The sequence below is a fragment of the Xyrauchen texanus genome, chromosome 10 (genome assembly GCF_025860055.1).
Source record: "Xyrauchen texanus isolate HMW12.3.18 chromosome 10, RBS_HiC_50CHRs, whole genome shotgun sequence".
NCBI classification, from domain to species: domain Eukaryota; kingdom Metazoa; phylum Chordata; class Actinopteri; order Cypriniformes; family Catostomidae; genus Xyrauchen; species Xyrauchen texanus.
This window is the reverse complement of record NC_068285.1, coordinates 29655989-29669008: the sequence shown is the minus strand read 5'-3', so window position 1 is coordinate 29669008 and position 13020 is coordinate 29655989. Positions and strand designations below refer to the sequence as shown.

Here is a 13020-nt window from a genome sequence, read left to right as displayed (position 1 = left end):
ATCTGGGTTACAGTGAGGCACTTACAATGGAAGTGAATAGGGACCAATTTTTTAATGTTGAAATAATAACTTTTTCAAAATTATAGCCACAATACATAAACAATATGTGTGTAAACATGATTTTAGTGTGATAAAATTACTTACTAGCCTTTTCTGTGTAAAGTTAGAGCCAATTTTACAACTCTGTTACCATGACGATATACTGTATGTCAGCAAACCTTAAAACGATGTTAAAAATAATTATTAAACAACATTACAGCTCAAATAATAGATGGAATCTGTGTGTTTATGTTGGCAGGCTGAATTAATTGCAAAAGTTTAATACTTTGCTTAGGACCACGTATAACCACAAAGTTTATGTAATATCAAATATTGTAATTATCTGTATGGTTACTAAAGCCTGTAATGAAATGTTCTGGAAAGTCTGCTTTAGATAGCAACAAATAAATACAAAATAAATTAAAAAAAACATGCCATTTTATTTGATTTTTATTTACATTTTTTTTTTGTGCCTTTTTTCTGTTTGTACCATGGTAATAACATTATTATTATTATTTTGTTTTTATGAACAATGCCATTTTATTTATTTATTTATTTTTAATATATACCATGCTAATTCTTCGGAGTACCATATAAATACCATGGCGCAAGGATAAGGTAATCATTCAGTGCCATGGTATTTATCAACGTAACATGCTACTACCTGATACCGTCATTGCAAATCACTGCCAAAGTACTTTTTTGTAAGTCCGCCCTGTAAACAGAATTTTAGTTTAAATCAATTCATTCTCCTAATGAACTGACCAAGAAAGTCCTTTCATGTCCAATTGACTCGTTCAACTGGCTTCGATAAATGTACGATGTGTGATGCATAATGATCTAAGCCCCTACAAAAGATGCTCTGCTTGTGTTTAATGTCTCTCTGAACAGCCTTCTCGAGCTCTGCGGTTGCCATGGTAACACAGCAGAGAGTGGTGTGCATCAGAACCATGAGAACTGAGAGCACTGCTCTGATAGAGAAGAAGAGGAAAAATAAGAAGTAAACAAAATGATTTTGAAGGAAGACAAGCTCTAATCCACTCTCTGAGATTTTAACTTTTCTCTTTCTTCTTTTTGGGACAATCACTCTGTTCAGTGTGCCATAGAAAAGGATGGTACTTTGTATCAGCAGCCTGCCATTTTTACATTTTGAATGCAGAAGACTGAATGTTTTCCCACAGTGCGAGCGAATAGCTAGTGTGGGAAGTAAATGGGAGACCGGAGAAGCTCAGAGGCCAGGGATTTGAATCTATACATTCATTTGAGCTGTTTTTTATTCATATCTGTTAATGTAGGCACATATTTACACTCTGTAGGAAACATCAAATAGGGCATAATGGAGTTTGTACATTGTACTAATGAGGAGAGAGAAGATGGCTTCTGGAGCTTTCTGGCTTGTGACACTGTGTGACTCGAAAGGAAATGTGGACTTATTAATTTATATATTTGAATTATTCAAACATCTTTTTGCCATTAAATGACAATGAATAGTGACTCAGGGCTGTAAAGATCAAGAAAAAATAAATAAATACAAAAAATAAAATTAAAAATTCAATAAAAAAAAACAATAAACCATGGTAAAAGTAGTTGATATGACATGAGAAGTATTGCACCACTAGAGAAGTGTGTTGTATGGCTTCAGAAGACAAATAGTACAACACATTAATAATAACTGGTTTTCGGACACCTTGTGTCATCATGACACAACAACCACAATAAAATCTCACAAAATCTCACAATGACATTGATTGCACGTTCAGCATTCAAAATCTAACTGGCAGGAATGATTTCACTGTATCATTTCTATACTTAAATACAATTAATCTATCATTATATACTGTATCTATATAATGTCTAAATGCATATCTACTATATACTATTCTTGTAGACAGTCAACAGAAAACAAGACGCGTACTGAGTGTCATGAAAACACAAAGCATCTGTGATGCAGCATTTCACTTAGAAAGAACAAAGATGTAAACCTTAACTTACATTAAACTTTCAAAGTATTATTTTGCTGTTCTGCAAGAAAATTATATTTATGTTCCCTGTAAATGTGTTACACAAATGTTTAACTGGTTAAGTTTGAACAGCTGGAGACATAAGGTGGGAAAGGAACACAGGAAAAAAGGAGAGTGGATTTGTGGCATTGAAACTAATATAAGGAGGCCGGGGGTGAGGGGAGAGATTTTGAAGACTGGAGAGGTCTTAAAAACATGATAGATGATGATGTGAAAAAGGAGGAAGAAAGAAAGGATGGTAGGGCTTCGCCATTTGCAGGAGTGAGTCTTCTTCTGGCATCACTTGCCTGAGCATGTGTGTCCTATTGTGGGCTTCCTGTCCCCCAGCCTGGGCACAGATGGCCCTGGTTCATACTGGCCTATAAGAATGCATTCACACTTGATCTGGAGAGACCACAGCAACTGTGCATACCCGCGCATATGTCTGATCCATTATACATGCTATTATCTATGGAGTACTCGTTCATTGTTTCATTAACTGCAAGACTTAATGTGTGGATTGACATGGCACTGTTGTGAATATGCTCCAGTGACCACATACAATAATAAACGCATGCATGTCCTGTGATCATTTATGTACATTTACGAGCCTTAGATTTGTGTATAACAGAATGGGCTTCACATGTCAGCACATGTAATGTCAAAGCAGCAAATAAAGCCTCACGCTGTGCTAATATTTGGCCTCGATCTGTCAGGGTGTTTTCAGTATATTATCACAGAGATCATTTAGATATCCCTCTCTACCAGACAACAGCTATGCTAGCACATGACCCTACTGTCTCAAATACATGCATTTCATTGCACTTTTCCTAGTAGGAAGTTGTAAAATCCGACATTCCAAGTTGAATGGAACACAGAACTACTTTTCAAAACTTGATCCGACACTGAATGCTCAAGCAGCCTAATTTACACTCCTGAAAACTCATGATGTTTCTACAACAATGCAAAAAGTACTTACCAATTTACTTGAAGTGAAAATCAGCCCTCATTTCCTGTTTAAACATCTTTTGTTTTTAAAACCATAAGGATCTCTTCCTCAACGGCAATACCAGCAGTAATGACAACTGACTCGTCAGACAGCTTGATTTTACGCTCTTCGCTTTCAAATTACATACATCACTAAAAGCATGATTGCATCAGTCATGGCCAGCTAGAAGGCCTTGAGCGGTGTATATCCTAAAGATCACATCCACAAGAACAAATAAATCAATCTTATTGGCTGATGAAACTGACAATCTGATTCATCTGATTCAATCTGGCCTTTTTGCTGATCGTTTAGCCATTGATCGAATTCCCTACAATACAAAATCGAGATGGAAAGCAATTTGATCGAGAGGCATATAAGGCTATGTTCACATACGCTGAACAAATCAGATTTTGTTGACCTATCTGACTCAAATAATTGTAGGTTTTTTAGTCTGAACAGAATAAACACTTCAAATCAAACATTTACATGCCTGATCCAAACCACATCCCTAGGTGGTTTAAAATTTGATTTTTGTTAATGCACCCCAGCCTGAATGGTCAAATCAAATTTAATTTTCTTAAATTGTTGTTGGAGACGGTTTGTTAAATGGTTAGTTCACCCAAAAATGAAAATGTTCTTATCATTTACTCACCCTCATGCTATCTTAGATGTGTATAACTTTCTTTCTTCAACAGAACACAAATGAAGATTTAAAAGAAAAAATATCTCAGCTCTGTATGTCCATATAATGCAAGTGGATGGTGTTCAGCACTATGAAGCTCCAAAAAGCAAGACATTCAAAGTAAAATTAAGCCACACAACAGTGGTTAAATGAATGCTTTCTAAAGTGATACGATTGCTTTGGGTGAGAAACAGATCAATATTTAACTCTGTTTCACTATACTTGTTTACTTCTGGTCTCTCTCCAATGCGTCCATGAGAGGATTCAGTACAAACTGCCTCTCTTTTGACGTAAACGCGTTGGCACATTGGCATAAGACTTTTACAATTACTGTGTGTGCTTTTTGGAGCTTCAAAGGTCTGATCACCATCCACTTGCATAGTATGGATTTACAGAGCTGAGACATTTCTCTAACAATCTTTGTTTGTGTTCTGCAGAAGAAAGAAAGTCATAAACATCTGGGATGATTTGAGGGTGAGTAAATGATGAGAGGAGTTACATTTTTTGGTGAACCGTCCCAATAAATCAGATTTTGCGATGAGGAGACAAATGCTGTATTCCAAATGGCTTACAGGACATTATATCTTCACAGGGCAGTTTAAAGGGAAAATAATAATAATTAATCAATCAATATATATTTACAGAGTACATTTAAAAACAACTAAGGTAGACCAAAGTGCTGTTCAATATAAAAAGAAGTACTACAATAGATAGAACACACAACAAATTAAAATAACAAGTACTATGATCAAATTAAACATTACACAATGTTTATGGAATATTAAAGGCCAGAGAGAATAAGTGTGTGATATCTGTAAGTGTGAGAGAATAAGGTGATAATCTGACATGAAGAGGTAGGCTGTTCTACAGTTTTGGACAGGCAACACTAAAAGCATGATCACCTCTTTTTTAAGTCTGGTTCTAAGCACGATGAGTAACCAAGATCGCAAGATTGGAGTTATAGATGTTTTGAAACATATAATATGATTTTAAAATCGATTCTACACGTGTTTGGAAGCCAATGCAGCGTAATTAAATTGGTGTGACAGACTCGTACTTACGAGTCCCAGTGAGAAGTCTGTCAGCTGCATTTTGCACCAGCTGTAAAAGTGAATCTATACGAGATGTTACAAAGGCGTGAATCACAGTTTGAAAATTACTCTTGGATAAAAAGGGTTTAACATTAGTGAGTATACGAAGGTGGAAAAAGCATGACTTTACAACAGTACTGATCTGCGTATCAAATTTTAGATTATTATCAAATTGGACACCCAGGTAATAATAATGATCATGCTGTAAGATCGATAAGAATATAATCTTCAATAAATTGAGTTCAAAATAACTGTTAAATTACAACTCTCAGCCTTCCAAAACTGTCACAGTGGAAGGTAGAGTCTTTGAGGGGAACAGGGCATAGGGTTGATCTCTTCTGAATGAAACATATTTTAATATATGGCCCAATATGTCATGTATCAGTCACAGGGCAGCCAAAGCAGTGCAAACCGTTTTACAATAATACAGACACTTGCTTTACTCACTCAAAGAGATGCACTATTGTGTGGTAACCCACACAGGTTGCGAGCCACCTCAATACGATAAGGTACTGAATGACTCATGCGAATATAGGACGCTTTAGCATTGTGAGAGCTTAAAAACAGCACATGGGTCCTATTCAAGCATCTTGCTTTCCAAAATCATTAATACAGGACTTTCCGCTACACCCCAAAATACAGGGCGTCCCGGCTTAAATGGGAGCGGTGTCAACCGTAGCAGAAATAAACATTGCAGATGCCACCTCTACTATTTTTTGAGCTGTTGTCCATGATGAATATGTAGGATTTGGATACTGTCCTCATGAAAACATAATGAATGGCAAAACATCAACAGCTAAACTCATTCACATATGCATGTTTGCATCGTTGCTATGACAACAAATGTGGATGTGCTAGCAAAAGCAACTGAACTCTAAACAGAAAAAATAAAAATCTGGCTACATATAACTTTCAGTTTGAACAGTCAGTCTAGAAAATAGGATTTGAGAGAAGAAGAGAAAACTGATTTTCCCTGCAATGTGAACAAAGCCTAAAGGACATCACTCGGCCAAGTACCCCACAAAATGGAACATATGAAAGTTTGGCAGCCTAAAGATGGAAAAAAAAAAAAAAAGGCAGCAATATGACCAATCAAGATTGAAAAAGTGTACATAAGCCCTGAGCTCCAGTGCTCACCTCGGCAGTACGGGAGGGGGAAGTCCCAGGCTGCTGTGCCAGAGGAGGTGGCCAGGCAGGACAGCACAGTGTGGCCTTCCAGCACGTAGCCCTGGTTGCAGCTGTAGCGGATCTTGTCCCCGATGTTGAAAGTGGAGCCCTGCTGCATGCCATTGAGCAGCTGGCCTGGATTTCCACAGGTGTAGCTTGGAAGGGCTAGAGAGGGAGAGAAAGTTACATGCATTATTTACTTGCATGAAGAATTGTTTATTTCATATATATATATATATATACATATATATATATATATATATATATATATATATATATATATATATATATATATATATATATAAAACTATTTATTGAGCATTGGTGTCTTTTATCACATTGCTGTTGCCACTCAAGTTCGGACATTAAGTAATTTCACCACTTGTAAATGTGGCACGAACACCCCTACCCACTGGTATAATCACTGTAATGCATAGCCTCTGTCAAAAAGGGTGAGTTAGGGTGAACCTGAAAGGTTCTTCCAATCCATCACAATTACTCCCAATAATTTTAACTTTTCCTCCACCTTCTATTGTCACTTATCTCATAACATGAACAAATCTGAGGTCAAGAGGAACCATACAAACCTCTGTTTTACATTCAAGCTCTCCTATAATGTACTTTCAGATGTTTGCACATTGCTTCCATTAAGTCAGTGCGCTGTTACATCTGTTCAGACCAATAAAGTCATGCTAGTATAATTTTGTTCATGAGCACACGCATAGCCACAATGCACAGGAGTACCTATAATGCTTCCAAGAATGGAAATGACACGATAGAAAGGATAAACGCTGCAATAGACGAATTTGTCTCTGGTATAAGTAGTGCAGGGAAATGGCAACACAGCTAGTGAGAAAGAGATGTGGGCGGGCTAACTGCTAATTCCATCAGCACTGATTAGGAAAGTGGTTTTGTCATAGCACATGTGAGAACATGTGAGAGAGAGACGTGTTACACACGAAGATAGGCACTGAGATTGATCCTGCTTAAAACAATAGAAATGAGAGTTTTGTGGCTTTTAGTCAATGTGAGCTGGGTTTTAGGCCTTCAATATACTGTTTCTTTAATGGAAAAACTGAGCAAAAATACACATATTTTGTCCAATCAAATGCCTTATATATTAAGAATTTTCCTCACTCAAAACCATCTGCAACTGACAAGCAAATCATTATGCATGGCTGTGACGTAACTAGACTATTAGTTAATTAAAGAAAATAAAAGGGATGAGCCCTTCAATATTTCCCGTCCAAGCTTCCTGTATCAATATGAAATATGTTAACAGAGGAAAGATCTATCTCTGCACATTTTACAAAATAAAAAATTATTGTGTCTTCATAATCTTTCATCAAAACACACTTTGAATTTGAAAAAGACATTCCTTTTAAGCTGATGTCACAAATCCCTCTTTGTTCTAAACTAAAGTGTAAGAGCAGAACATATGTGTTAAGAGCAACTGTTTGTCTTTTTTTTTTTTTTACATGTATTTTTTGACATTACATATGTTAGCCAGCAGGTGGTGGCAAAAGATCATTTTTTTGTGTTATATGAGCCAGTTAGGTGACATGAAGTGAATCCATGTCAGCCAGTGTTTAAATACAACAGCTCTTCGTGATCGCTTGTATTATTACTACACTATTAAAGCTATGAAATTGCTTTAAAAGGATTTAAATGAACAACTGAGAGACACAAAAGACTGATTAATTACACAATGGGTGCTGTTTAAAATAATCAGACTAAAAAAAGGACATTGCGGTTTCTATAGTAATCGACTCTTGTGCACTGGCTACCGCGAAATAGTGAGAAATACCCCCGCTTAGACCGCAATTTTACCACTGATAAAGCTGATGTTCAGAAAGCTGACAGCATTTCTGCTTGGGAGTGGCAACAGGTGATTGTTGAGGACTCTCCATAGACATAATGATTTTTATACTGTACATATTATAGATTCTATTCACTAACCCTAAACCTCAGCATTTTTACATTTAAAAAAAAACATTGTTACGCATGTTTTTTAAGCAATTTAAATTATGGGGACACTAGAAATGTCGTCATACACCACATTTATAGCATAATACCCTTGTAATTACCAGTTTGTAACCTAAAAGAAAAAGTCCTAGTAAACCAATTAAAACTACACACACAAACACACACACACACACACACACACACACACACATCCTTGTTTATCCAATGACTTGTTTGAAACGGCACAAGCAGTGATACTATTTCTGAAATGAAATTTTTGAAATACTAATGGAGGCTTGGATGCTTCATTTGGTTTGAACCAGCAACGGCAGATTCTGATCTGTCATGTAATAAGGTAGTTCCATGCACAAATGCATTTTTTATGACCGTACTCAGTTTTTCCACATTTGTTTTAATTTACTTGTTCATTACATGAACTTTTGTATAAAATACATATCACACTCACACTCACGCTATATGGCCCTAAATCAGCACTGCTGTGATTACCTATGGATCACAGCAGTGCTGATGTAGAGCCATATTGCACTCTTGCTCATGTGATATTGCTTTAAAAAAAAAAAGAAAATATATATATATATATATATATATATATATATATATATATATATATATATATATATATATAATTATAATTTTTATTATTATTATTATTATTATTCCCATTTTTGTCCCATTCCAAACCTAACTCCATTCTGGTCTGTAACATTCACTTTTCATTTTCCAATAACTTCCTAATAGATCAAATCAAAGTCCAGGCCTACTTTCCCCTCTAGTTGAATATGCTATTTTCACTCAGAAATCCACCAGATTATGGAAGTAAAACGGTTCGCAAACACCATTCCATGTTGACCTTAACAAGACCTGGGTTGAGTGGGTCCTTGGGATGATTAACAGAATCTATTTGAGCTAGATTGCTAACTAGAATCCTCTGTCACATGTCCTCCATTTAAACAAACACAAAACAGCAAATCAATTCCCCACTGTTCTTTTCTGATTGTGCATAAACATAAATAAAAATGACCTTGTGCATTTCATCAGTATGCTTCTCTATTTCATAAGCATACAATCCCTACTGGTCTTGCAACACTTCAAGTATACTGTTCTCCCCATGGCCCCACTGCATTTGTCATCTCCAGTCTATAACTCACAGGACTCTGTGTGCATGACTGTGCCATCCTTGCAGAATGACTGCTTCAACCATTTTAAGGGTTGCTATATCCGGTCCATGTGCTGAAACAGCAAGTGATGCTCCTGTCCAAGCTGGTATGTATCTGGTCTAGGTGGTCTCCAGCCTGGTAATGCTGGAATTTATCTGGACTTACTGGTGTCCCAGCATTGCCAAGCTGGTGATTATCTGGTCTAGCTGGTCTCCCGAAGTGCCCAAAATTCCTCAAAAACCATCTAAACAGATCAGTCCAGCCAGCCAAGCCAAATTGAGAGAGCATCAAACCACCTGGCTTAAGCTGTTTTTTTGTTGTTTTGTTTTTTATTCAGCAGGGTGGAATTGGATATGATCCTCATTTTCAAATCCCCCCCCCCCCCCATTCATTCCCTGACAAATGTCAGTGGAGCAAATGAGATGTTCATAAATGAATTGGCAAGGCAAAGAAATAATTAAAGTGTGGATGTGTGATCACAACAATAAAGGTGCCCATAAACTGAACAGCTTATCGTGCAATATTTCTGCACCAAATTGTACAGAACTGATTTTATGCTTATGGGGATTGATTTGTTATACCAGCACAAAATAACCAAAGCAGCAACATATGGCAATTATGCATTATGCTGCAGCCAAGAGAGAAACACAAATGAGTCACAAATAATAACATACATTTACCTACCTGGCACTATCTGTATGTGACATATGTATAGACAATGATATGAAACACATGTGTCCATGCAGACACAAATGGTAATGAAAGTTCTGGTTGCAACCCACTTCGACACGCCCACCACTCTCTATATGCTATACTTTAGAAGTGACATTGTGAAATTGATCCCAACAAACTACCACATAAGCTCAATAAGCAGTTTCTGCTTTGTTGAGCAATGGTTCAATCAATGCCTTTCTGTGCATGAACAATTACCAGACAACTGCAATGCACACTTTTCACCCTCTGCACGCAACATGCAAGACATGCAATCTCTTGCAAATACCACCTTTCCACATAAAAGTTGAGTATTAGTGGCTTCAAGCTATGCAGTATATTGCAATGACACACATTGCGTTCTACCTAATAGGAGACGGCTTAGTTGTGCATGAAATAAAATTGACTTTCAAGTCAAATGTTAATTTGTCTCTGGTCTTTCATGCATTTTCAGGTACTCAGTCGGTTGAAGCCTTCCTAACGAAGCACTATTGAGTGCTGAAGTATGGAGTCAAACCTCTGCCATGATTACTCAGAAAATGCATCTATTAAAAGTATCTTTATCTCAACCATATGATTGACCCAACAATATCTGTTAAAATTAGATGCTGAAATAACTTTTTGGATGAGATGCACTGTGAGCTGGGTTTTAGGCCTTCGATATGCTGGTATACTCCTTGTGTAGCATTGGCTACATTCACTTTTAGCAGAAATATATATTTCTACTGTTTCTTTAATGGAAAAACTGAGCAAAAATACACATATTTTGTCCAATCAAATGCTGTATATATTAAGAATTTCCCCTCACACTCAAAGCCATCCGCAACTGACAAGTCAGAAGCAAATCATTATGCATGGCTGTGACGTAACTAAGACTATGAGTAAATTATCCTGGAACATTCTATGGCCACACCGCCTTCCTTCACAGACTCCTGTTGCGCTACAGATTGCCCCTTTGTTTGGACAATTACTCCCTTGGACACTTTAATTCTCCTTTTTTAATTTTGTTTTGTTGTTTATTATTTTAAATAAATGCCTCTCCAAATCCTGATTCAACAACCTGCCTTTTTCTGCCTTTTTCTCACCCCACTGCAATATATACGAATACATTTTTTTTTAAAAACACCCTAAAATTCTCAAAACTGAAGCGTGGGGTCTTAAAGTAATTTCGATTTATTTAATAATTACTTTTAGTCTTTCTGACACTTGATTAAAAGAGACAGTGAGACTGGAGACAAAAACAACAAGAAGTGGGGGAAATGGTTGGAATGGATCAGGAACCCTTTCTTTGCCTGAACGAGCATCACCACTTAACATGTTGAAGAACACAGACACTATGTTTTCTCTCTTAGTGTAGATTATTGAAGACATTTGTACCATTGGTCATTGGATAATCACTTTCTGTGTCACATCCAGTCAATTCATGCAGTAATATTCAACAAGTTCAAGCACATTTTTGCATATTATATGTGTAATGTCAACAGTTCAGTCAAGATTTAGACAGAGGACTATGAAGTCATACTTAATCCAAAGGGCTTTAGGTGAAATTCAGCAATATTCTAGCTTCAATGAGACTTTTCGCATCTCTCAATACCCTGAGTAACAAAGGCTATGATCGCTCTGTCTTTTATCTGGATCTATTTTATCTCAGGGGTACACTCAGGGTATGTATTTATTGTGTACCTTGTGTCAGCAGAAAAGTAGACATGGAGGTAGAGAGAAGATCAGTTTAATAAATGCACAATTTACGTTCCCAAGCCACTGGGGGTTGAAGGTGCCTGTCTCACACTGAATGTTCAGTAACATTATGCTCATAATTGGCTAAACACCTGCCCAGAGAAAAACTGCTTTGATTCTCCATCCTGTGTGCTTGTTATTTAAAAATGTATGTACTTATTTAATTATTTATTTATTGTCTCCAAGCTTAGCCAAGATGTGGTGCGAACAGCAGGATTCCAGAGTCAATTAATTGGAAGCATGGTCAGCTCATAATCACATTTGGTTGTGGAAATATTCAAATCAAATGTGCGCACACACAAACAGGCAGCATAATTGGGATTGTGATAACTCTTGTACAACAAGAAAAAAAGTATTCTAGAAAACACAGGAGAATAAACAGAAGGCTGTTAGTGAAATCCTGTTGCAGCAGTGACTGTAGATGGACAATTCAAAGCTCATTAAACATTCAAAAGCACTCAGATAGCCTCCAAACATTGGGTACAACAGAGTGTATGGAACCAAAACAACAGAATATCTCATGAATTTGGGGTCAGAAAGTGAGAGAGCAAGAAAATAGAAAGGATGATGGAGACGAGTGTCTCTTTCAGGGGTCAATCAAGGATTGCTGTCTTAGGGGGCTCAGACCCTCATCTGAGTAGATATGGGGTCGGGAACCTATGGCTCACAAGCCGCAACTGGCTTTTTGTTAAAAAAAATGGTGTCTCACCATTCATCAACACATGATCATTTAAAACATTCTAAATATAATTTTCCTGCAGAAAATGTGGGTGTGATTGCAAATCTTGAAATCAATGACACTGGTTTCATTTTTGATCACATTGCTATTTCAATTTTTTTAAAGTACAATTTGAATTTATAATGTACTTTGTTTAAGTTTTTCGTGTTTCAATAAATTGATTAAATTTTTAAAGCAAAATCAATAAGCGAAATTATTCACTGAGCCTCGGCAGGGGGGTTGACGATATAATCGGATATTGCGATATTTTTTAAGGTGACTATCTTTCAAATATTTTTTTACATATCGCCCAGCCCAAAAGGGAAGTGAACTTTTTCATGAACAATTGTAAAATGTAAGTAATTGTATGGAGACCAGAACAAACACTTGTACTCAATTCCATATTACAATATGTTACCTATTAATTGTTGCATATTTTTTTTGTGTGTGTGTGTGTGTTTTTGAGTAGTCTATGGGCAATATAAACATTTTATTTTATTGAAAAACTCGATAAAATGCATCAACCAAAAACAAAATAAAAAACTGGCACCTCAGTGAAAAAAGGTTCCCGGCCCCTGGAGTAGATGTTAAGGCTTAGGAACATTTATTGCTTTAAGGGCAAGAGGTCATGTGTTCAATTCTTCCTGAAATATCAATAGAGTGCAACAGTGCTAGTCTTGGTTCCGAAAGTATGATTTCAGTAAATACGTTTTACTGTAAAAGTGTTCTAAGCTATGAACCCAA

At 36.5% G+C, this 13020-nt stretch overlaps 1 protein-coding gene across 1 annotated transcript in view; it reads right to left on the bottom strand.

Moving 5' to 3' along the window:
* The window catches only part of LOC127650708 (CUB and sushi domain-containing protein 2-like), a 467844-nt gene that overhangs the window by 341258 nt on the left and 113566 nt on the right, over positions 1–13020 (bottom strand). Inside the window, exon 6 of the mRNA XM_052136305.1 lies at positions 5938–6102. Within this exon, the coding sequence (XP_051992265.1) occupies positions 5938–6102 (165 nt within the window). The remainder of the gene's footprint in view (positions 1–5937; positions 6103–13020) is intronic.